General features: G+C 44.0%; 1 protein-coding gene across 3 annotated transcripts; it reads right to left on the bottom strand.

The window, feature by feature from the left end:
• Positions 1-556: 556 nt before the first annotated feature.
• On the bottom strand, positions 557-25,159 carry sntg1 (syntrophin, gamma 1; the record flags this gene model as incomplete). 3 transcript variants are annotated; one of them, XM_083653892.1, is made up of 17 exons in its annotated part: positions 557-1,195; positions 1,326-1,474; positions 3,606-3,702; positions 3,862-4,014; positions 5,274-5,345; positions 5,958-6,074; positions 7,396-7,434; positions 14,302-14,431; positions 17,303-17,433; positions 18,882-18,964; positions 20,342-20,444; positions 20,794-20,835; positions 21,219-21,262; positions 21,360-21,417; positions 21,644-21,700; positions 22,811-22,945; positions 25,133-25,159. In XM_083653892.1, 17 exons carry the CDS (start codon positions 25,157-25,159, stop codon positions 1,013-1,015), a joined length of 1,620 nt encoding a protein of 539 aa, XP_083510018.1. In that variant the 3' UTR covers positions 557-1,012. The 3 variants fall into 3 exon arrangements, with proteins under 3 accessions (XP_083510018.1, XP_083510019.1, XP_083510020.1); XM_083653893.1 differs by having other exon boundaries at positions 1,326-1,436; positions 3,610-3,702; XM_083653894.1 differs by lacking the exon at positions 1,326-1,474 and having other exon boundaries at positions 3,610-3,702.
• Positions 25,160-27,235: the final 2,076 nt, after the last annotated feature.

Genomic DNA, 27,235 nt, shown 5'->3' with positions numbered 1-27,235 from the left:
TCAATATTTTGGAAGGTAATGATAAGAAAAATGACAGAAAGTGTTTTTTTTCTTCCTAATCATGTTTAGAGCATGTAAGATTATGGGGGACCTGATTAAACACACCTTTCTCATCAAAGTGTCACTCTTCACCCATACCAATAACCACTACATTGACACACAGCATCTGGCCTATTATATTCAATGACACAGCATGAGGTTACTCCTTATACCCGCATAGGCGCATACACAGCTCAACCATTCATTCATCCACTATGGCTGCCAGCAAACTTCTAATTAATGTTGGGCAGAATGAAAGGAAATGTTGTTGCATTCCAAAATGAGATTGTTAGAGATTGATGTTGCCATTTAGCCTTGAAAGTGGAGCTGAATTATGTCTCATTGACAAATAATTTGTGACTCTTAATTGAAGGATAGGCTATGTGTAGGAAAGTTTTCACCTCGGCTACAGAAACATGTAAAGACAAAGACAAAGCGTGATCATACTTGCATTTGCAATATCATCAACATTAATATTCACTTAAATCTTTATGTGGAAAGAAATGGTGTCCAGAAATATTCTTTTCTTAGGGAGGTTCAAGTGACATACTGACTGATAAGGGGGGACTCTGTTTTGAGGACTCCCCCGAAGCTTTGTGATGTGTTGGTTATAAGGACGTCTCTGAGGATCATTAGAAGGAGAAATTTGATTAAAAAAAATAGAATCACACACACTTTGTGTCCGTGGGTACTGGAACATTTCAGTTGGCTACAAAGTTATTCAAAGTACAGTTTGAGGTTTACGTCCACATACTCCGGAAATCCCAGGAATAATGTCGTTAATGTGAAAATATCAAATCGTACTTCTCCAGAAGAGGTCTTCTGATGAAAACAGTTCCACTGCTGTATACAGTACAGTCGTCCTTCAGAATTTCAACTCACGTTTCACTCCAGTTCTCCTGTCCGCGATTTTAGGCCACGGTCGTGACTAAGTACAGTGTCTAGGAAGGGGGTCAGGAGGGAGCAGTACCTGTCAAGTGGCATATTTGAGTTTTGATGTCTGTGAATTACATGAGATACTGGTCAGAGACGGGATCCCAGTGGTCGACGCGCTGCCCTGGCTCTCCACAAACATCGGGTCCAGGCAAGCAACTTTGGCAGCAAAGAAAGCATGGATGCAATGGAGCACGGCGAAGAGATTCGAGAACTCCAGCTCCTGCAACAGCAAATCAATATTGATGTCGTAAGTAAGTAATTCAGTTACCTTAACCTTGTTGTTTTGAGAACCATGTTGACTAGCATTTTCCTTGGACCTACAGCATGATACATCTCTGTAAGTTGGTTACCTTGGCTTCAATAGCTTTCGAGTCTTGGTTTTGGAATAAAAATTTGATCTTGGATTTCCCGTCATCAGATGATCCTTTCAGTTGGGAGAACTTGTATCTCCATAGTACTCCCTGTGTTGCAGAGGGGTAGACATGAGGATGATTAGATCAGGGGTTCTCAACTTTATGTAACTTACTGTAAGGCCCACTTCTGGCCCAAATAAATGAGAGTGAAGCCTAGTTAAGCCGGACCCAGACTGCTGTCCACTGTTGTGCAAGTTCACACTTCCAGGTGTGAATGTGTGTGTGTGTGTGTGTGTGTGTGTGTGTGTGTGTGTGTGAATGTATGTGTGTGTGTGTGTGTGTGTGTGTGTGTGTGTGTGTGTGAGAGTGTGAGCAGGGTGCTCCTGAACAAGCGTAAAACATTTAGACCACAGCGCTTTTTCCCCCTCGCTCCCCCCCAAACACCACCCATATGCCCCTAGTCTCTAACCCTACCCACCCCTGGAATCCCAGCTCTCCATCACCTTCCTATCGCTAATACCAGCTTTAACTTACAAATATTTTCAAAGGCAAAGACCTTTCTCATTCAGATATCTTGAGGTGTGGTCAAGGGACCCCTTTGAAAATGGCCATGCCAATTTCTTCCCCTCGCCAAATTGAGCCTTGTTGGTACCAATCGATTCCTTAGGTAGTTTCATATGGTATAAGAAGCATCACGCTAGCTTTAAGCCCGCCCCGCCACAGCCTGCCAAATACTAGCCTGGCTCCAGACCTTCGAAGCCACGCCCACTCCACAGTTGTGGATTTGGCTGTTCTAGAAGAGGAAATTAGTTTACGAGTTGACAATTCAGTCTGAATATCAGGCTACTGAAATACAGTCATATTTAGCCGCTTTTTGTGTGTGTGTCAAATCCATGGCGGGCCAAAACAAATGGGAGGTGGGCCAAACTCGGTCCGCGGGCCCCAAATTGGTCAGCCATGGATTTCTCTTTCAGACTTTGAAACAACTGAATATACTGCATATCTTTCCATATTTCACTGTAATTCATGAATTTCCACTCTACAACCCTATGAATAATCCATGTTAAAATGCAGATTGTGCAAACGAGAAATGCAGATCAAGCACATACAGCTTTGCGAGACATAAACCTGTTCTATTCTATATATCTCTATATCTCAGCATCACTACTACTGCAATAATGACTGTGACACCACTCCCATTAAAGCTGCCATAATATGTCATAAATAAGACATTTGAATTGTCTTGAAGCAGAACAGCCATTCATTATAGGTTACGAGAGAGTTTTGCCACCGCTTTGCATTCACACAAAAATATTCTCCTCGACTCTCCGTTAGAGATGGGGTAATATCCCCATATCCTTCACGTCAATCACACTCACACAGCAGAGGCACTTCATATCGCGTCTGTGTGTTTGCAGGCTTCAGATGGAGCAGGGCGAGGGGGGTTGGGGGGATGCGCTTGTGCCTGTTTTGAAGTCTAACATTGTATTTGAAACTTGCCAATACAGTAGCAGCTTTACATTATCGAGTAAATGCAAGCATGTCTATTGTTTGTGATTGCAGTTTACATACAGTATATGGATTGTGTGTGTTTTTTGACTCATCTCTGTAATACACTGGCAGCATTGTCACACAGTCCATGGGGGACATTGTGGCTTCCTATTACTGGAATTAGGGGCAACATCCCAGAGAACAATATGACAGTGCTTCATCACATAATGTGTACCAGTGGAGTCGTCTGGATGGCTCTTAGACTTAGAGGAAGCCAGAAATGGACTGCAGGCAGGAGGGAGCGGTTTGAGCTGGAGGGAACCAGCCGTCAAAACAAATGTGCTCATACTTCCCATAAATGCACACAGTGCAGAAGAATAGGTTGGTACCAAAAAATAAAATAAAAATAAAATGCATGATTAGTTTAATCAGATTAGGTACAAGACTGTTTTCATGGTAGGAACGCGTTATCCCTTGAAAACAATGAGAATAACTCCCAAAGACTGTCTTGCTTACTGCTACGATTTATTAATATGACATTTCGGTCTGTCTGACCTTCATCTAGTTAGTATATGGGCAGCATCACAACATTTCCATATACACTCATTGGAGCTGCCTCCATCAACCAATCATCCAATCAGAGGGCCGCAATGTTTTTATGGATATGTTTTCCACCGACGCACCTGTCACACAGTCAGGTGTGCAGAGATTTTTTTTTTCATGAACTTCCTCTCTGAAAGGATCCATATTTTCCATATTTTGATTGACAATAAACAAGTGCTCCACTCACCTTTGAGGCAGCATCAAAGCACACAAATCCCGTGTTGAAGTCAATGGTAATTCCCATAAGGTGGCTCTCCATAATACAGGCATATGTTTTACACTGTAGGGTCGGAAAACAAGATGTTACCCCACCAGAGGAACATGGACAGAAGGCCTCTTACGCTCTACTGAACATGTCACATGAGCAAAATCAATCTCCGCACTAAAACCACCGGGCTGGAACCGCATGTCAGATTAAAAGCCTCCACAAGGTACCGACCTGTATCCTCTCCACCTCCAGGAAAGTGGCCATCTGAAAAGCCTTTTCCCAGGTCAGCAGCTCGCAGTCCAGCTCCACGCCGAAGAATATGTCCTCCCCGATCTCCGTCTGGACGCTGAAGCAGTGCTTCCTCTTGTCCAGAAGGTCATTATCCTGAGATAGTAACATAGTAAGGCTGCCATTGCTGATCAAGCACAGATGAGCAGACCCACTCAGAGATAAGGCAAAGTGACAGCAATGCAGTTTGTTACGCTCAGAGTTCAGAAGAAGCCTGCAGGCTTAGGGATGCACAATATGGGCACGTAGCGGCGTCTGGGTAGTGTGGAGGTCAAAGCATTCATTCACCTTCCATCACGGAGACCTGAAAAACATGAGCGGTACTTCCAGATGTTCCTACAGACACAATTGGCCATGTCTGCCGGTGGCAAACTGGTGGGATATGAGTCTAGTGCCTGCTCTGGTCGATCGGGGCGCCTGTTCGGGGGGGTGGGAGGGGAACTGGGGCGAATAGCGTGATCCTCCCGCGCGCTACGTCCTGCCGGTGAAACCCCTCACTGTCAGGTGAAAAGAAGCGGCTGGCGACTGCACATGTATCGGAGGAAGCGTGTGCTAGTCTACAACTCTCCCCAGATCGACAGAGGGGGTTGTGCCACGACCGGGACAGCAGGGGGAATTGGCCGAGTACAATTGGGGAGAAAATGCGAGGAAAACCGAGAAAAGTAAATAAACAAGCGCGAATTTGCAATATCTGCAACTCCATTGTGATGTCATCATCCACTCCATTGTGATGTCATCCACATCAATGCTATTGATTTTGTGAATCAACCAACATTTCTGCCAATGCGCACATATATCGGTGTCGGCAATTGGCCAAAAGAGTTGGAAAATATCAGCATATCGGATATCAGCAAAAAAAATCAAATTATTGTGCATCCCTACAGCAGACTAAAGCGTCAACATTTCAACACACTTATTTGTATACTTGTATTATGCTCAACACTTGTATGAACATAATGCATATACTGTATGCAGAACCAGACAATCTTTTTTACTCTAGCTATACTGTGGCTTTGAATCCAAATGGCACAGTATAAAAGGCACGGCTCTCTAAGGTCAACTTGTATCTGATTTACAGTCTGAATCTATATGAATGAAATTTGCCATAAGGGGACTTTGGGATAATAAATTGCAGTGAAATTCACTTTGCACAATCAAATTCAAAATGACCTAGAACTTGCAAAGAATGTAGAATACAATCTTCTCTGCAGGATTGGAGAGGAATGCATAAAGATGTGAGCTCTTCAAATTCGGTTTCTATTTGACAGTATATCATTCTCTAAAGACACCCAGACAGAGTTTCTCCCCTTAATAAATTTAAAAATATGCCTCAAGCAAAAAAGGGCTGGCCTTACCTTTAAAACCTTGGACATTATCTCATACACTGTAAAACTTTTCTCTGCTCTGGTCCAGTCCCATGTTGTCACCTGAAAAATGTTGGTGTGTGATTGAATACATTTGGTAAATATAATATAATAATACTATAATATATAAGATCATATATTGCTGAATAGCTTTGTTTTGTTACTACAAAGGAAATAAAGCAGCAGAGCTGGTACTGGCCTGAAACTATTTGGGCTTTTGGAAATATTATTTTTCAAACAAATAATTATTGATGAATGGTTGTTGAATTGCCTTAACTTTCATCCCCACACTGTAGCCAAAGCAACGTCTCATATTTCTATATCCACATTCAAGCTTTAAGTTGCACAGACAATCTCACTTGCCAATCAATCATTCCCCATCTCTAATTCAGGAACATTGATAGCTTAACCCTCTTGTCACAATCACTTCAACGGCTGGCAAAATGTAAACAGATTTAATGATCACCATCAATCAAGAGACAGATCAATGCAGCACAAATGGTTTTGTCTGAACCGCATCCATTCGCTAGCTGGAAAACATTTTGTCCATCAACAATATGGGAACACCAGTTGTGGGAGAAAACCCCTGCGGGGCCGGGCAGCAGTATCAATTCAAACAGAACTTTTGTGATTAAAAGTTGGTGTGAAACCAATAAAGATCAAATGAAAACCTACGGGAGGCGCCGAGAACTTGAAGAGAGAAGAACCCCTCAAAGCGAGGAACTTTGGTGAATACATTCGGTCCTGAACGGAGTCCTGCTCCTTCTCCTCGACCCAGCCCATGTAGATAATCTGTCAAATGGGGAAAAAAGAACGATGGGAACATAAGAGAGATGTGGCATGTAATAAGAAGGAGGTAAGAAGGTAGAAAGTTTATGTGTCCATAACTAATATTCCAGGCATCAATCATGTCACACAATCGCTACTTGTTACAGTCAGGGCGATCGCCTCGCGAGCAAAGCCTTTGCTTACTTCCCTTTGTGGACATTTTGATGGATGACAAAGCCGCTGAGTGAGAGATTCAGGGCAAGCAGTCAGTTCTAATGCAGTTTAATTGCTCACATGAAATGTCAAGAGAATTCACACCCTTGTCATGCAGCAGAAAGCAGCGGTTGAATTCATTTAAAAAAAACACCAAATTGGCGCTCCGTGTCTCGACTGTGGGATGATTTTGCCAGTTAACAATGCAGTTAACGGACTGAAGGTGCTTAAGTTGCTCTCTGATGATTTCTCAGCGGGTGGACTTCCATGATGCAAACAGTCTCCCGCTTTTGCAATAGGTGCAAGTAGAGGTGTGCCATATCCTATTGTCATCGATATATCTTTACAGTTCATATATATAATAATATTGTGGTAATTGGCAATATTCCAACTTGTTGACGTAATGACGTCACACCGTTAGGCTGCATAACCGTGTGATATATTTGCAGGCATATTTGAATATTTGAAGGCAACCTGTTACATTTATGCCGACATATAAAACGATAACACTTATTTTGTTGGAGTTGTATGTTCTTGAAATTAATAATAAAATATTTTTCAGCATTTTGTCATATTGCCAAGATTATCGTTATCACAGAAATACCCTAACATTTTGTGATAGTATTTTAGGGCCATATCGACCGACTCTAGTTGCAAGATGCAGTCCTTTTCTTTGACTGATTGACACCGTTAGTAGACTGACGTTTCATGGCATCTCAAAGTGGCGTCCGGCGACCCCCCCAGGGGTCCTTGAGGGCATTCCGGGGGGTCCCCAGCAAAATTTATTTTCACCATAATTCCATCCCTAAGTTACACAATATGACTACAGAATGTACAGTGTGACTATTTTGGTCATGGGTTTCATGCACTTTCTGTAATAAAACATCTAAAAGCTCAAATCTTATCAGATGGGGGACCCTGGGACAAAAGCCTATCAAATGGGGGGTCCGTGGTCTAAGTTGTGTCAGTGTAGGGGTCCTTGAAGTAAAAAAAAAAAAAAGTGTGAGAAGCACTGTTTTAGGGAATGCACTCATGGAAGACAGCGCAGCTTTTACACAAGCAGCATCCAACTGAAAATGAAAAAGCAAAAGAAGCAGCAGGAGCTCAGGTATTTGCTGAAACAACAACGTACCTGCTGGTTAACTGGAAAATTTCGATTTATCTTCTTCACCTGTTAAATGTAACAAGAAACATCAATAACACATTAAAATATAGCCCAGTGACAAATAGGCACAAATTACTGGCGCAGTTTAGTCGTGGGGACCCATTAGGGACACACAATCAGGCCGACGATGCTTCTAAGGACAAATAAACGACGCGACACTGCCCATCCAACAAGTCCGCGTTCCCCCACAGTGCTGAAGGAATACTGCTAAAACCACTTCATTTATTCAATGTATGCAAATGACAAAACGGGATAGAGTCATTTCCACAAGGACCTGAGGCTCCTTCCTAAAAAAAGAAAAAATCCATTTCTCTCTGTGGTAATAAACGCAAGGAAACTACTGAGGGAGCAGCCAGGCTTTAAATTAAAACATTCTGCTCTGATCACAGAGGTATCAGTCCCACCTAATCCACACCACACAATCAATATAACTCCAGAGGTATCAGTCCCACCTAATCCACACCACACAATCAATATAACTCCAGAGGTATCAGTCCGTCCTAATCCACACCACAACATCAATGGAACTCTCTTTCTAAGGGAACAGCACACCAAATGAGTTCCTGTCCTCCTATAGAAGCAAGAACCATTCACGGCGCCTTATTTTCAAATGTGACTGTGGGCCTCGGGAGGAAACAAGATGCTTTTCAGTGGGGTGCCTGAAAACGAAATAGACTGACTACTGGCAGGATATGAGGCGGATCGGGAGAATCACTGCACAGATGAGAGCGCATTTGTACAGTTTCAGCTATAGGTTGTTGTGAGCAGTCACACTGAGTTCAAGTCTGGCTGGTGTGACTGGCTGTCTACCACATATATATATATATACTATATATATATATATACCATATATATATATATATATATTCGCCCTTGTATGTATATATATATATACATATATATATACATATATATATATATATATATAATTTGCCTGTGTTCCTGTTTAAAGCTGCAATAAGTGAACTTTTCTGACCACTAGAGGGTGGCGGAAACTGCAACACATTTGTAAATAAAGCACAGCAAAGCCACTGCACGACAGAGGCCTGCTATGGACAAACACTACAAAGCACCGTGCCATAAATGCTAATAGCTAAGCTAAGGGTACAGAGAAGGCTCGCCGGTTACCAGTCTCACACAATGACAATTGAAGAGGTCGGTAGTAAGTTTATTAGTTACCTCCCCAACAGAGTTGGCCAGGCCAACGGAGATGACCGGTTATGTTTTCGACCCCGTTTGTCTGTAGGATATATCAAACAGTTATGAATGGATTGACACAAAACTTGCACAAAACCACTCGCCAAAAGGGGGCGTAGCAATGGGCGTGCCTAATCACAACAAGGCGGCTAACTTCCAAACGGATTCACGTAACACCATGAAACTGTAGAACGCTTAGTCATGGGCCAAGGACGAACTGATTAACTTTCCATGCCTACTAGCCAAAAGGGGGTGTGGCAATGGCCGTGTCCAATCACAAAAATGTGCCTAACTTCCACGGATTAACGGATTCAACCAACACCACAAAACATTGTGAAAAGGTTGGTCATGGGCCAAGGAGAATTGATGAACTTTCCACGCCCACTGGCTGAACGGTAATGGCAATCTAATGTAGGTAATGGCTGTGGCCAATCACAAACTTACTCATTTGGATTCCTAACAGCACAAAACATTGTAGAAACGCTGGTGGATTTGCCAACAAGCTTTAGAAAAGAGGTGAAAACAGCAACACAGCCGGCTGCTTTGTGGATATTGGTTTATATCAGGGGTCACAAAGGCCGTGCTGGTAGATCACGTGCCATTCATAACAATATTTTTTCCCCCGCCACATTTTGTCCGTCCTCCCAAGGTCCCAAGTCTGACACTTGATTGACATACAGATCGATCAGTCTGCTGCTGTTGAGAGCTGTGTTACATTAGGTTACCATGACGACAACTAATACCGCTTTGCATCCTGGGGCCATAAACCGTGGGGGGGGGGGGGGGGGGGGGAAGGCTGAAAAAGCAGTCAGGAGTCATTCATTCAATGCACCAACGTAGTGAAAGAATGACATTATAATGAGCGCGGGGCGGGGCCAAGTAAGAAGCCGAAAACTTTGTTTGTTTGATCTGCCATCGTTATCCTGAAGAAAGGAAATGTGGAGAGGCACTTTCGTAGTCTTCACTGTTAACATGAACACTGTTACCAATGAAAGAACACACTCGGGGTGAGGACATTTTTCAGACGTTCAAAGAAATTGACTGACAAAACGCATCTCCCAATGTCTAAGTGTTAATCACCACCGATGCTGTGCCTGCAATAGTTTCATTGCCAAATGCAACGAGGACGACGCATTTCCCCGACTTCCTTAACTATCACTGAATAATAATAATGTAGGAACCCTAACAACCATAAAACAGCCTGAGATCTATTTCAAATGTATTGTCCTGTGGAGGCGGCTCCATGCAGTAGTGTAAGCTACATTCTTTAAATGTATTTTCAGCATTTATTTTTTGTTTTTTTGGGCTGGTCATTTTAAAAGTAGGCAAAAGAGTGTGGGCACCCCTGGTTTATATCATTACATCACAATGAAATCTCCACATAGTACACATTCGTTTCAGGATTGATAAATTTATGAGGTCTGATATCGCTTATTGCAGGTCTAATAGATAAGATATTCATTGATGTTTCAACCATTTAAGAAGGCAGATTACCTGCAGTACTTTACGAAATATATCCTTTTCTTTAGAAATCGAGGGGCCCTATCTTGGTGCAGGCGCTATCCCCTATTTGCTCTTGCGCACCTGTTTGCGTGCCTCAACGCCTGCTTTATGCTATCGTCCCTGCAGAGACGATAACAGTCCGTCATGCGCAAGTGTGCAGGTGTTATGCCGAGTTTCGCACCCCTGCCTGGCTGCTGCTAAACGCATCCCCACCTCATGGGAGCATATTCTTAATGATTTATACAGAAACGTAACTGTTTAAAAATGATATAATTGTCTGGGTAGATGTGACCTCCCTGTTTTTTAAGTTAAAACAGCCCCGAAATATGGTGGGGATGCAATTCTCGGCGGGGGTGCTGAATTGTTCACGGCACTTGCCGCACACGCAAATTGGAGGCGTGCCAGGTCATCTGTGTCCCCAAAATGCCAGCGCAAATGGGATTTGGGCGGTCTTGAGCACCAGAATTATTCACAGGTGTGGCCAGGCAATGCCTGGGCATTACATCAATCAAACCAATCAGATTCCTGTCTCGAAATCGCTGTAATACAGTTTGCGTGAGGCATGCAATATGCTGTAATTCCCTCCATGCGTAATTTGGATAGGCCTTTCTCACAATAACATCACATCATATACCTGTTAAAAACATCTGTGATTTGATGCAATTCGGGTTCTTTTGTTGACTGGAAATAACGTGTTTGCAGCAGGGAAACGGGAAGGGGGGGGGGACAAAAGAGAATATGGGAGGATTTAGAGTGGACTCAATTAAAACTCTGTGAAACAGTGAGCTGCCAAGGACAGAGAGAGATGGAGAGCTTGTCAACAGATCGTCTGTGGTGCCAACGACCCTCCGGGCTATGGGATAGGTGAAGGTGCATTGCAAGTAGGAGGATACAATGTCCAAGTTTCCTCAATTAATTTGCCATTAACCCCTCTTTGCAATGTGAATTATAGTTGATTGCCTCACTGAATAATCTGCTGGTTACCCAATTTTAGCAGCAGAATTTGATGTCGTCCGTGCGTATTGACTTATCCAAAAGGAATTCCTCTGCACTGCTCTGCGCAGCGCGGAGATTATGGTGCGCTCAAGCACAGCGGGGTATTTTTGCTTAAGAGGTGCTTTTCAAAGCTCTTAGTGCAAAGTAATTGCGCGCATGGTGACGAGAGGAGAATGCCATCTGTCCCCACATTTTGCACGGAAACGCCTGGTTTGGCATGTGGCAGGCCTACCCCATGCATGTCCATTACAATTATAGCAAGCATGCGCTTGTGCACGCCCCCAATTTGCATTGTGCGTGGCGTTAAACGAGCACAAAACAAGTGCAAACGGAAAATTACCGCTTTTGCTACGATAGGGCCCCAGATATCATAATTCCATCTAGATCTCAAGGTCGGTCACACACGTCTATAACATCTGAATTGTTCAGTCGTCCGTGTTCTGTTTAGTATGTCCCTTACTTTGCCACTCGAATTAGCCATGGCTCCATTACCCAGTGGAGACTCTCTCTCACACAGCCATCTCCCATGGCCGGATTATAATTGCAACTCCCTGTTTCTAACTGACTCTCTCTCACACACACACACACACACACACACACACACACACACACACACACACACACACACACACACACACACACACACACACACACACACACACACACACACACACACACACACACACACACACACACACACACACACACACACACACACACACACAGCCATCTCCCATGGACGGATTATAATTACAACTCCCTGTTTCTAACTGACTCTCTCTCACACACAGCCATCTCCCATGGCCGGATTATAATTACAACTCCCTGTTTCTAACTGACTCTCTCTCACACACAGCCATCTCCCATGGCCGGATTATAATTACAACTCCCTGTTTCTAACTGACTCTCTCTCACACAGCCATCTCACATGGCCGGATTATAATTACAACCCCATGTTTCTAACTGACTCTCTCACACACAGCCATCTCCCATGGCCGGATTATAATTACAACTCCCTGTTTCTAACTGACTCTCTCTCACACAGCCATCTCACATGGCCGGATTATAATTACAACTCCCTGTTTCTAACTGACTCTCTCTCACACAGCCATCTCCCATGGCCGGATTATAATTACAACTCCCTGTTTCTAACTGACTCTCTCTCACACAGCCATCTCCCATGGCCGGATTATAATTACAACTCCCTGTTTCTAACTGACTCTCTCTCACACACAGCCATCTCCCATGGCCGGATTATAATTACAACTCCCTGTTTCTAACTGACTCTCTCACACACAGCCATCTCCCATGGCCGGATTATAATTACAACTCCCTGTTTCTAACTGACTCTCTCACACACAGCCATCTCCCATGGCCGGATTATAATTACAACCCCATGTTTCTAACTGACTCTCTCTCTCACAGCCATCTCACATGGCCGGATTATAATTACAACTCCCTGTTTCTAACTGACTCTCTCACACACAGCCATCTCCCATGGCCGGATTATAATTACAACCCCATGTTTCTAACTGACTCTCTCTCTCACAGCCATCTCCCATGGCCGGATTATAATTGCAACTCCATGTTTCTAACTGACTCTCTCGCTCACAGCCATCTCACATGGCCGGATTATAATTACAACTCCCTGTTTCTAACTGACTCTCTCACACACAGCCATCTCCCATGGCCGGATTATAATTACAACCCCATGTTTCTAACTGACTCTCTCGCTCACAGCCATCTCCCATGGCCGGATTATAATTGCAACTCCATGTTTCTAACTGCTGTCTCCCATGGCCGGATTATAATTACAACTCCCTGTTTCTAACTGACACACTCACACACAGCCATCTCACATGGCCGGATTATAATTACAACTCCCTGTTTCTAACTGACTCTCTCACACACAGCCATCTCCCATGGCCGGATTATAATTACAACCCCATGTTTCTAACTGACTCTCTCGCTCACAGCCATCTCCCATGGCCGGATTATAATTGCAACTCCATGTTTCTAACTGCTGTCTCCCATGGCCGGATTATAATTACAACTCCCTGTTTCTAACTGACACACTCACACACAGCCATCTCACATGGCCGGATTATAATTACAACTCCCTGTTTCTAACTGACTCTCTCACACACAGCCATCTCCCATGGCCGGATTATAATTACAACCCCATGTTTCTAACTGACTCTCTCGCTCACAGCCATCTCCCATGGCCGGATTATAATTGCAACTCCATGTTTCTAACTGCTGTCTCCCATGGCCGGATTATAATTACAACTCCCTGTTTCTAACTGACACACTCACACACAGCCATCTCACATGGCCGGATTATAATTACAACTCCCTGTTTCTAACTGACACACTCACACACAGCCATCTCACATGGCCGGATTATAATTGCAACTCCCTGTTTCTAACTGCTGGTGGCCCTGCACCATATTCATGTCATATATGTGTATATATGTCATGAGTACGGAGGGTGGCAACAGAATTAGCTTTCTTAAAACGATATCTATATCTTATAGTGACATAAAGGTAGTATAGGAAAGGAAAGCAACACCCCCACACACGGCAATAAATATGGCCAAATGTGCCGATTTTCTCGAGTATCCTATGAGCCACTAAACAGCCGTTTGTAAGCAATCTTTGCATTTGGGCCCCACGTTGTGCACCACCACGTTGTGCACCACCACGTTGTGCACCACCCTGTGCACCACCCATCTGGAAACAAGAACAACCTGTGCTCCAGAAACTCTGGTAATTCACCAAGAGAAAATGAATGTACAATTTCTACCATGCACTCTCTCTCTCTCTCTCTCTCTCTCTCTCTCTCTCTCTCTCTCTTTGTTTGCCTGCTGCCTCTTGGCATCATCATTATATAATATATTAAGATGAATTATAGATAATACAAGTGTATGGGCTTAGCTTGAGGGAGTAAAATGTAGTCCAGCTCAAGTGCGAACACTGCTATTGCAAATGCAAGCCCAGGCTCTTTAGAAGTGTGTGAAAAGACCTTCATTTGCATGGGCTTAAAGTCGTGACATTTGCAATGGTATAGCTAGACGATGCGTACATTGAAATTCTATCCGAGCTCATTAGTTCACACGTGCGTCTACAAGCAGCAGGAGACCTAAGAGGTCAGGTGTTCCTCTGGCTCATACTTACATTGTGCTTGGTGAGGCCGGAGATGTTGTTCACTATTGCTTGAAGCCAGTCCAAGCAGTCTTCAGCGGTGAGGCATTGAATGACCCCGCTGCAAACCCCGTCCACAGCTATGACTTGAAACGCATTTTTCCTAAAAGAATCAGGACGAATCAAACGATTAGGAAAAGTGTTTCAAAAAGGTAATCCACAAGTCAGTCTCTCTCTCTCTCTCTCTCTCTCTCTCTCTCTCTCGCTCTCTCTCTCTCGGTGACATCTTATAGTGCCAAGTGGTATTTTCTTCACCCGTCACTCAAACAGTGTGTCCAGTTCTGTGACGTCTTTATACTTATATATAAGTATATTGATTATATAATTATAACAGTTGCGTGACGTCTTTATAATTGGATTTTCTCTTTTCTGAAGTCGGGAGTTTCTTTGTCTGTTCGGCCACGGTGGCTATCGCTTCTCATGCATGCTAACTGCCCACTTCTTCTTCGATTTCATCCAAACAAAGCCCCGTTGCGAGTGCTGATAATACATAATAATGAGTATTTCTCCCAGCCGTTGTGGTAAAATGTGTATACCTTAAGGAAATGAATAAATAAATAAAAAGACAAGTCGACTAACGTATAGCCTGACGACTTTCTTTACACAATCAATGGCCTCTCGTGCTTTGAGATAATGAGATCACAAACAAGTGTGAGCTCCGTTCATTGTGAGACTAGTTGGCAGGTTACTTGGTACGCTAGGGTCATCCTTTATAATTCAGTGAAATGTTTTTAACAGCTTTGTACTGCTGTTTGAAAAACCAGCAATAGGTTAACAATGTATACATCACAAAGAAACACATTTTAACGGTGCAAACCCACTGGAAACGGAAGCGACAGGGAAGCGAGGCAAAGCGTCTGGAAGAGCAGGCAGTTTCATCTCGGCGCCTTTGTTAACAGATTAGGCCCGGTCACACCGGCCGCGGCGCGGGCGGCTCCCTGGCCTGCAGCAGCGATAGTTTCCACGTCTGGTCTATTTTTGATGCGAGTTGCGAGCGATTGTGTGCTGCCAGGCAGGAAGTCAGTACAAGTTGTGACCGGCGCGGAGCAAAACACTGCGCTTCTGGTGTGAATAGCCAGGCTCCTCTTGCGCGAGCTGAATTTACACACGGCACTGCTTCCGTTTCCAGTGTGTTTGCGCCATTAGGAGAAAAACACCTTTTGGTATAACACCAAGACACAGTTACTGTACATGACACCGGGTTGAAGAAAGTAGCCCGCATGACACAGGAGAGCCTGCTCGCATGCAAAAGAAGAAGAAGAAAAAAAGTGGGAATATATATTTCCATAGTGCCCAACAAAAATGGTATAGGTATTGATTGCATTGCGGAATGTAAATAAATATGCTTGATTTTTCACATCTCACTCTTGTGCATGTCAGTATGTGGGCTTCCAATTATCATTTGCTTGTCCTACCTGACTTATAGTTTTGGTAAGCCTTTGTAAGATTTCAGTTTTGTTCTCTTGGGTGACACCTATGGGATGAGTGGTAATTGCAGGTGAGATCCAAACAGTGTTGCATAATGTGACATTAGTCATTTTGTTCGGCCATAGTAACCACCCGTAATGCTAGCAGAGACAGGAGAAAAGTAGCTTGTTATCCTACTTCACACAAGAGTTGTCGGGAACCTACAGTAACCTACTAGGTGAGTCTATTGTGTTAGCTCCGCCCACCCTGTGTCACCACAGACACCAAGTTCATAAATGCTGCAATACTGAAAATGCAAAGGCCATAGCTCAATCACCATTGTATTAACTCACTATCAGATAGATAGTGACTTAACAGACATTTACTTACATGAAAATGTATCACTTTAAGAGCGCAAACACTTCCAGTTGACTTGTGACACTCACTCACTCACCCACTCATTCACTCACACACACTTACTTAATTCAATCAATCAATCAAATCAATCAATCACAGACACTGTATTAGTGGACCCATGGGAGTTGGACCTCCCCCTGGTCTGGAACACAGTGGTCTCCAAAGCCTCCTGCTTTATTTACTAGGCATCGATTCCCAAGCTGGCCCGCTGCACGGGCTCGCTAGGCCTCGCCCGCCCTGCAGCTCGCCGAGCTGGTCCTGCAGCTCGGGGCCGTGCGGCCTCGCCCGCAGCTCGGGGCCGTGCGGCCTCGCCCGCAGCTCGGCTGCTGCGTGGCCTCGCCTGCTCTACTGGCATGTGCAGTGCACAATTGCCAACTTTGCATCACTAATGACATCACTCACTGATGACATCACAATGATGTCACAATGTCTATGACATCATCAGTGATGTCACAATTTCTCGAGTATTCACCTTATCATTTGCCCATATCAGAACGCTTCTGCATTACGTCATTTTGTAATCGTTCCGTTTTAGGCCCGGAAGTAGATTACGCCTACCTTAATCATTTTTAGACTTGCCAAAAAGCTGTTTTCAAGCAAAAAATCTGTTATAAAGTTTTAGTATTTTTTCAGATGAGAACGTAACATTCCAAATATGTGACCAGTTTATCAGAATAACGCCTATTTGGAAATATTTAACGAGCAGCGAGGACTGAGAGCGCTGGCTGTGTGATGGGTCGGACTAGCTAGTATCTGTCAACCTCTGCTGTACTGGCAGTGAGAAAACACTGTCGACGTGCTTTTGTAACTAATGTTAAATGCCGACTGGGTACAGCCATCGGCTCCTTGCAGCAGTAACGCTATGAGAGCATGTAACTGAAGTTGGCCGCAGTGTAGCTGCTGAATGTTGCCAAACTTCATTTATAGTTTACAGTTTACAATGCAACCGGCCGGCTGGCCAACGCTGAACCGGAGGAACAAATACAATTGCGTCTAACACGGAAGAGAAAAAGAGGGCGTGGCAAAAGGTGAATATATATTTCGCTCTTATGACATCACTGATGATGTCACAATGCCTATGACATACATCAACTCTGCCCAGACAATGGTTTTGAGAAAGCCGAGGCGTCCACCCCCCCGGCCGGCTCACCTGCACACGTCAGAGCCCGGGACGTGCTGCGACAGGTGCGAGTGGAGCAGAGGTATCAGACGCAGGTCCACCCATCTCTTCTCCCAGCGGAGGCCCGGGGACGCGGGCCACGACGAGCACGACAGCGTGTCCTGGAGGAGAGCAGAGAGGCAGTTTAGCAGACGAGCTCATCTGACATGTCGGGAGCTGAGTCCTGTTGCTGCAGGTGCACCGGCAGGCAGGCAGAGACGCTGATTCACCCTCCTCAAAGATAAAGATAGATTGAGCATCCTCGGCTATCAGCGCGCGCTGGCAGTCGCATACTGTAGAGACAACATCCTGCCTGGCGTCACTCGGGGATGCTGCTGCATATTTACAGCCAGGACAGTTATAGAGTCAGTCAGTGGAGAGCAGCCTGAAGGCTTTTACACACCAAGAGCGATGCCAATAAACAGCACCAAATTTGCGAGGCGGATTGTGACCCGGCCGACGGTCGGTCTGTGCACACCAGCGCGACGATGTTCGCTTGTATTCGCGTCGCTGGTCGCTTGGTGCTGCAGCTTGATTGGCTGTCTTTCGGTCTGTCTGTTTTGAATTGGTCGATTTCAAATTGGCCCCTCGTCTCGTCGCTGTTGTCCTCCGCCAGGTATCCCAGCATGCTGAGAGACAGCAGCACGTGCCCCCCGGGCAAGACGAGAGTGTGACCCACACGTCCGTTCTCCGAGGGTGGGGTGAATCTCTCCCAGGCTCCGCTGGTACAAAAATGCAATTTTTCTCAGCTTTCTGGAGACAGACGGGCGTTTTCGGTGAAAACTACCTCATTTAAGTGTCGGTTAACTAAAGAACGGATGAAGGTAGAAACAAACCTTTTTCCCTATAAAAGTAGAGGCACTCTTCTGTCTTTTGAGATATTTGGTGTTTACATAGTCATAGAAGAAAATATTCTGTGGGTCTTGGAAGATTAGTGAAAATGGTCAGAAACCCCTAGCGAGGAAAGTGTTAAAAGCCTGTAGGTTATTTTCTAACTTGAATTGAGTTTCTCTCTTGTGTTTCTGTGTTTGTACTTGAGAGATCTGCTATTTTACTGTTTCCTCCTGATCGCTTTCAGTCGTATATCGGAGCCATTCCCTGCTGTTGCTTCATATCAAAAGGCAAGCTTTCCATTGACACTCTTTATTGTGAAGAACTTACAGATACAGCTGCGACTTCAGAGAGAAAGAATTCTTGATGCTTTGGCAATATTGTTTCTGATGCATTCAGACCAATAAAGCAATTTGAATTTAAGGGAGAGAGAGAGAGAGAGAGAGAGAGAGAGAGAGAAGAAGAGACGAAACAGTGAATCATACAAAGCAGAGGCTCTGTGTATGTACAGTGTATGTGTGTGTGTGTGTGTGTGTGTGTGTGCATACGTCTACGTGATTGGTCAGTGTGACATCGGGTTGCATTCCTCGAAAGTAGGATCGCCCTGAACTTTCTTGCCGTACGATTCGCCGTCTACCCCCATTGACAATGAATGGAGCGCAGGGGGGACGGGGGGTTCAATGCCGAGGGACGTAGCGTGTGTGAATCCAGCCTAATGCATGGAGCACAGAGAGCCTACCGTGTTGTTGGGATGGTAGTTCAAGTGCAGGCCGCTATCACACAGAGGAGAGGACGTCCCACTGCTCTGATCACTGGGAATGCCTGAAAGCAGGGACACACAAAAAGCTACATCTCCAATAAAACATCAGAACCCCAGCGCATCTTCTCCCTCAATCTATTCCACGACGAGTAATTGTGATGAATTACAGTTATCAACCAAACTGTGTTACTCTGATCTGCTACATTGTATTTCTCTATTTGAATGCAGTTGACTGTAGTTGGCCTATATGCAAAGGCTTTTATGTCTAATGAGGAGCTGATGACCTCACAGGCAAGTCTAATCAATTGCAGCACAATGCAGCATGTCTGTTTTGTCCGGTTTAGTCTCCGTTTCCAGATAGTGCCTTTTGTGAAGCTGAATATAGATGTCTGTTTCTCTCAGTGTGGCTGTGCAGGGTGCAGTTTATGGTCACCACGACAACCAAACTTTGATAGCTAATAATAGACATTATAAAAACGCTGTGTTTATTCTTATTATGAATTATTTGTCACAGCAATAATGATGAATGACACAGGTCTTAAGGTCATCAAGTCCTTGGTAAGAGTTTATTTGGATAGTCCGCCTACACACAGAGTCTACATACAGTTGCCTGGGTCCAGACCTTGGAATCCGCCCACTCAGCTGAGTTGAGTGTAACGAGTTGACAGTTCAGTCTGATATCAGGCTAAGTCTACTTTGTAACATTTCAATAGCTTATTAGTTGACGTTCAACAAATCAGATGTTTCACTTTTGTCTGTAGATGTGTAACAGATTATCTATAGAGTATTATATTGTATGAAATACCTACATATTCCTAAATTTAGTTGCTCCAGGTGAGGAGAATCAGGTGCGTTGGGCGCCCGGGTAGTGCAGCCAACACTAGGGTCACAGGTGTGAGCCCCCGTGTTACCTCTGGCTTGGCCGGGCGTCCATACAGGCACAATTGGCCGTGTCTGCGGGTGGGAAGCCGGATTAAGGGTGTGTGTCCTGGTCGTTGAACTAGTCGTACATCCTCTGGTCAGTCGAGGCGCCTGTTCAAGGGGGAGGAGAACTTGGGGAATAGCGCGATCCTGCCACGCGCTACGTCCTGCCGGTGAAACCCCTCGCTGTCAGGTGAAAAGATACGGCTGGTGACTGACTGCACATGTATCGGAGGAAGCATGTGCTAGTCTATGGCTCTCCCCAGATCGTCAGAGGGGGTGGAGCCACGACCGGGACAGCAGGGAGAATTGGCCAAGTACAATTGGGAAGAGAAACAGGGGACACATGCGAAGAAAAAAAAGTTTAACATCTACAGTCAAAAGCGAAACAGTTGAATTGTTGAATCTCAACTAATAAGCTGTTGAAATGTTACAAAGTAGACTCTCTGTAGGCGGACTGTCCAAATAAAGTGTTACCAACTCCTTTAACACTGGAGTCAGTGCCGGTGGTTTCTTACATGTGCAATCCTCGGAGAGGGGCAATTTAAGAAAGGCTGGAGTCTTCTTTAGGAAAGAAACAGTAAGTGTCACTTCTTCACCAGCATTTCTCAAAACCTGGACCTGGAATCGAAAAACATATTTGCAGTTTAAAACGGCAAGAATCTGTGCTGATTGTTTGCTGTGATGTATTGGATGAGACATGGTGTGCCAGTTCCTAGCTAAGAATGGAAACCCCAGATAAGGGATTTACAGAGAATTAGAGTTAGCTCCTTACACATTGACAGAGACTTGGAGTTATGGTCCTTACACATTTTCTGTTGTTGGAACGGTTTCATTTATAAATGTAATAAAAACAGAAAATATTGGTTTCACATGTCCAAAAGATAGGAATCGGAAAGCGAGTCAAGATAAGCTGTTGGGAGAGCTCTTGCAGCCTAAGTAAAATATGAGATATCAGATGACAGCTTACCACTTCCTCGTGGCGATAGCTTCTCACATTTATTCCATTTATCTAGAAACAACAGTAATGGGGTTACTCAGAATAATAGCGTTGGCATGGCATCATAGTGTTAGATCCTCAGAATGATAATTAATGAGGCAAGCACAATAGCTGTTATGTTATCTGCACTAAAACAACAACTGTTTCTCTGTCTAACGCTAGCTTGTAAATGTTTCAGACTGCAGCGGTGCACTGCACGGCTGAGTGAGATGAGGAGTTTTTTCTGCAAGACGTATGCAACAAATAAAGGACTCGACAGTTACCTATAGAGTTAGTTTTAGCAATACAATTCTGCTGATTTATGTTGCTGGAAATATTACCTATCACATGTCAGAGGATGATGAGATGTGCAAACAAGCAGTGAAGCGACTTTTTGGTATTTTTAATCGGTTTACCTGAAGGATGCCATCGCCAATGAAAAGCAGCCCAGAGAGTTCAGCTGGCGAGAGAAAATCAATTTGGTAAAAGGGAAAAAACACACAAAGGCGTAGAAGGGGAAAGAAAAGCCTTTTATAAAAAAAAAGATGTGAGTCTACCTTTTTGCTCTTTTGATATTTTTGATATCACCACGGGGATTTTATGCTCCGCTCCACCCTGGGAGAGAAATGAAATTGAGGTAGAAACAAGAAATCACAAACACAGAGAGAAAGAATGATACTGGAGCACAGGTCTATTTTCACTGAATCTCCCCCCAAGCTATTGCTATTATTGCAGTTGGACAGACCCAAAAAGGAGCAAAGAATCAATAATCTTATAGGTGACTGTGAACTTAACGAGAAAAGTCATGACGAGCAGACTAATCAGTGGGGATCTAAATTACCTTGATGCTCAGGCCAAACCCTCCGATCGTCTGCCGTCTGATCGTTACAGTTCTCTCCTGTAAGAGGGTCAGGTAGAAGAACAAAGGAGGTTCAGGTACAGTAGAAGAACAAAAGAGCTTCAGGTAGAAGAACAAAGCAATGAGCTCAAGGTAACGCTCAAACTAAGGGCATTTTGTCGAACATATTCAACTTGAAATGAGCTGTGTTTTCTGCACACCGTCTTTGAGGAAGATTTCCAAAATAACGTCTTCTCTCAATAGCACTACTATCACAAATATTCCAATTACCCGTGACTCTTCCAACAAGCAAATTTGACCTTAGTTGTACACAGAAATGTGATCAATGAAAGGTGACACACCCTTTGTTTCTGTAAGCACATTTGAAAAGAATCATTACAGAGCCGTCTATGTTGCTGATAACAGCTATTCATCAACACTATCAAGCACTAAATGGTAACAAAGCATCACCGCAGACTATTCTTCTCATCCGCCAGTCGCCAGACAAAAAGCACTTTCAAAGGAAGACGACATTTTGCCCATGTTTTAAATAACCAGCAGTGGCGAGTAAAAGCAGGTTAAACATGGTCTCTGAAATTGATATTTTTTTTGGTGTGCCCAGAATGTACAAGGACATAATCCCGTGCTAAGGTTGTATGAGCATGTCTTCGGCCTTTACGTTAATTGCCAATTCTGTTTGAGCGGACACGAGGGGCCACCGTCGCCACTTGTCTTTGGAGACGCCCCCCCCCCCCCCCACCCCACCCCCCGTGACGTGATGAATATGACCACTTTGGGGAAGGTCAAAGGTCATGCAGCACTGAGAAAAACTTCGCTAGGGTTCATCTGAGAAACAGGCTGTTTATTTCATGTGAAGGAAAAAGTGCCGTCAGTAGTGAGACTCAAGCATCGCAAAGTACAGTATCTGTCACGTTCCAGAAAGCCAAGCGCTATTTAATAACTACGACTGAATCACAAGCTATAGATTGTCTGGAGGAGGTTTGTCACGCACACAAAGACACCATCAATATCTTTGCATAGTGTGATATCGATTTCAGTGTGTGTGTGTGTGTGTGTGTGTGTGTGTGAGAGAGAGAGAGAGAGAGAGAGAGACAGAGAGAGTATATGACATCAGCCTTGAGTACTTATCAGGCAGATTGGGTCACTCACACTGGAATAAAAAGGCTCTCCGGACACACAGATGACATCTTGCTCTTGAATGGTCAGAATGTCTCTGGCCAAGTGCAGTCGAATATTGAACGGCTCCTCATGACCTTCTTGCAGCAAATAAATCCCAGTCTTTGTCTGCGAGTAAATCAAGGAGATCAAATCATTCATCACTCCATCACGACTCGAACTAACTGGCCATGAAATGAGATGCCACGGAAAAGACGTGTTGCGTGATGAACACAGAAATTACAATACAGACTTGGGTGATGTTATTGTTAATGTTGAACAAACACTCCCATTCACGGCTCTGAGTACTACACGCACAAAGGCTGGCAAATGAATGATTTATGCGTTCAAATGAGGCCTAATCGCTCTCAAACAAGCGGTTATCTATGTTTATAGTGCGAACGTTTGTGCCCAAGGTGCGCTTCACATTTATCCAGCCTATAGAGCACCACACTGAGGGAAAAAGAATTAACGATATTGATTGCTCAAATTATATCACCTCATTTATTTCAAAGTGGACATCTGAGAATGATGCCAAATGAAGAACCTGTGGAACGACGTGATTTATATTGTGTACACTCTGTATTTGACTTTCCCAGCGTCAAGCCAGCAAGTGTGACAAATGTATGTTTCCCATGATTTATTTAAAACATGATAATCCGCAGACATTTACATTCTGCGTAGCCTTTTCTTCCCCCGGCTAATTGCAATGCCTGTCCTGCCCTTGACTCAGAAAGGTCTAAATAAAAGAACCACCTTCACCTGACAAGACTACTAATAGAAAGAAGGACCAATGTCAGCAGCCTTGTCACCTACCTAAGACACATTAGTCATCAATTAACAAGACAGGTGCACTGTTGCTATTCTTAGAAAGAGTACCTCACTGTTGCTATTCTTAGAAACATTATCTCACTGTTGCTATTCTTAGAAAGAGTATCTCACTGTTGCTATTCTTAGAAAGAGTATCTCACTGTTGCTATTCTTAGAAAGAGTATCTCACTGTTGCTATTCTTAGAAAGATATCACTGTTGCTATTCTTAGAAAGAGTATCTCACTGTTGCTATTCGTAGAACGATTATCTCACTGTTGCTATTCTTAGAAAGATTATCTCACTGTTGCTATTCTTAGAAAGATTGTCTCACTGTTGATATTCTTAGAAAGATTGTCTCACTGTTGCTATTCTTAGAAAGATTATCTCACTGTTGATATTCTTAGAAAGATTGTCTCACTGTTGATATTCTTAGAAAGATTGTCTCACTGTTGCTATTCTTAGAAAGATTATCTCACTGTTGCTATTCTTAGAAAGATTATCTCACTGTTGCTATTCTTAGAAAGAGTATCTCACTGTTGCTATTCTTAGAAAGAGTATCTCACTGTTGCTATTCTTAGAAAGAGTATCTCATTGTTGCTATTCTTAGAAAGATTATCTCACTGTTGCTATTCTTAGAAAGAGTATCTCACTGTTGCTATTCTTAGAAAGATTATCTCACTGTTGCTATTCTTAGAAAGATTATCTCACTGTTGCTATTCTTAGAAAGAGTATCTCACTGTTGCTATTCTTAGAAAGAGTATCTCACTGTTGCTATTCTTAGAAAGAGTATCTCACTGTTGCTATTCTTAGAAAGATTATCTCACTGTTGCTATTCTTAGAAAGATGATCTCAAACTATATGTGAAACTTAAATCAAAGTCAGTGGGCTTAGAACACGTTATCGTTCACCCTTAGTGAGGAATGTGTGAAGGCACCTCACTCGGGTTAAAAGATTAGCCTAAAAAATGAGCCTACGCCTGCAGCCGTACCATGAGAAATGAAATAATAGCGACATTAATTCACATTATTTGAAGAAGTGTGTGCGTGTGTGTTCCTGCGTGTGTGTCTGTGAGAGAGAGGGGGGAGAGTGTGTGTGTGCATCTGAGAGTCATTAGCCAAGCAAAATCAGGGCAGTAGTGTGCCGTAACTGTACAATGTTGCTGGGTCAGACCACGTCTCATGGGGGTGAGCATGGCTTGACCCATTGTAGCGTGCACTGTACATAATTGGCCTTATGTCTGATCCCATTTTATGTTTTACTATGACTCTCCCCCCTAATCCCCCCATTATTATCTACATCATGAGCTCCAATCTGATAAAGCGTGCATGACATTTCACACTGCCGACAGCGCCGAATTTGCACCGACGACGACGACATCTCTTTCTTCAGATATCGAATCTCATTCGACGACACTTAACGCTGTCACAGACGCTCACGCATGCCGCCACACACTCAACATGACAATGTCATCGCCGTGGCGACGAGAGGAATCGATGGAATCCTACCTCTTCATTTGAAGTCTTGAAATCCATGTGCTACTATGCAGTGAGGGGAAACTGCCATGAGGGGAAAACAAAAGTTGAGTTAGCGATCAGTGACATGGCCCTGACTTTTTTGCAGCAAAAGTGGAGAAGTGATTCCCACTTTAGACAGCGCTGTTAGCAGTATGCCTATTTTCATTAGAGTAACCGCCTTCTTATAGGAACTTGAGAGAAGGCAGAGAAAGGAATATGCGTCTTCTTAACTCAACTCGCAAAACTTGAGGCCATTAAGTGGTAATGAATAATTCATTAGCGAAGGTGAGAACCCAGGTATCCTAATAAATCTTCCAATATTGAATCCATTGCTCTCAGAAAGGAACCGCGTTACCATATCTGATACCTTGTCTGGAAGCACATTAACACTCTCAGTCAAACAAGGCTGTGGAGAACAGCAAGCCATGGTGGAAGTGCAACAGGCCTGGTAGCATGGTTGTAAAACATTAGGGAGACTAGAGTGATAAGCACCCCACACACACACGCCCGCGCGCGCGCACACACACACTTCAAATCGTTTCAGTTACTCTTCACAGATGGCTAGTAGAGCTGCAACGATTCATCAATTAATTATCATTCAACTATTACATTAATCGCCAACTATTTTAATAATCGATTAATCAGTTTGAGTAATTTTATTTTAAGAAAAACAAGTCAAAACCTCTCTGATTCCAGCTTCTTAAATGTGAATATTTTCTCCGCTATGTGAGTAAACTGAATATCTTTGGGTTGTGGACAAAGCAAGACATTTGAGGACGTCATCTTGTGCTTTAGGAAACACTCATCGACATTTTTCACCATTTTATGACATTTTCTAGATCAAGAAACAGCAAATGTGGGCATCCGGGTAGTGGAGCAGTAGATAACCTGCCTACCAACATGAGGGTCGCAGGTTCGTGCCCCCGTGTTACTTCAGGCTTGGTCGGGTGTCCATACAGGCACGATTGGCTGTGTCTGTGGGTGGGAAGCTGAATTGAGGGTATGTGTCCTGGGCACTGCATTAGCACCTCCTCTGGTCGGTCGGGGCAGCAGGGGCAAAAATTGGCCATGTACAATTGGGGAGAAAATGGGGGTGGAAATCGAAAAAATTATAGAAAAAAGAAAAGGAAAAAAGAAACGGCGAACAGATTAATCGACAATGAAAATAATCGTTAGTTGCAGCCCTAATGGCTAGTGGCAAGCAATATTTTGAGGAGCCACACACCTAATAATAATAATAATAATAATAATAATAATTGATTGGATTTACATAAACCAGTTCCACTCACAGACATGACTGCGCCTTGAAGGAGAGGGAGTCTCTTACCTCAGTAGAAAAGCCCCCAGCTCTTCCGTTAGAGAGGTCTAGCCATCGAGCAGCGAGTTGATCTCTGATCCAACCCGCAGCAGAGGACCTTCCCAGATCATGGCTGTCAGATTGGGGGGGGGGGGGGGTGGGGGGCAGTGCTGTCACCTCTCCTGGCTGGCTGTGGCTGTTGCAGGGGTACGGGGCGAGGAGTATTCCCAGCGGAGCCCTCGCTGAAGAGCAGAATGAGGCTATCCTGTAGCGAGGTTTCACTCCCGACGCTCCCTGATCGGTGGCTGTGCTGCGGCAATATGAGGAGGATGCAGCGCAGGTATTATTCCAATCCTAAATGTGGTTAAGGGTGGGATCCATTAGCAGGAGAGGAGCAGCTGAGAGGCAGCAAGAGCTGGGAAACAAACAAACGACACATTTAAAGCCTTTCCGCTTGACCAAAATACAAAGTGTAAGAAGAACAGAGCATCGCCAGTAATATACTGATACTGCTGATTGAACGCTTCTGGTTATGATTCAAAAGATCTATCCTACACGACGAGTGCAAGAAAACCGCACCATCTGTGATGTCAACTTAACTATGACTCACAGCGATGTTGAATGAGAAGCAATTCAAAGCTTTCATTTCACAAATAACAACCTTGTGCAAAGAAAGGAGATTCAAAAGTGAATTCCATCGTTTAACCCATGATGAAGGATCCCGATGCTTCACTTCTAAATAAAAACGTGTGGTTCCTCGTCGTGTATGAATGCCAAAAGACAATTAACTTATATTC

Source organism: Poromitra crassiceps (genome assembly GCF_964638095.1).
Source record: "Poromitra crassiceps genome assembly, chromosome: 17".
NCBI classification, from domain to species: domain Eukaryota; kingdom Metazoa; phylum Chordata; class Actinopteri; order Beryciformes; family Melamphaidae; genus Poromitra; species Poromitra crassiceps.
The sequence above is the reverse complement of the archived record's forward strand: the minus strand, read 5'-3'. Positions and strand labels throughout refer to the sequence as shown.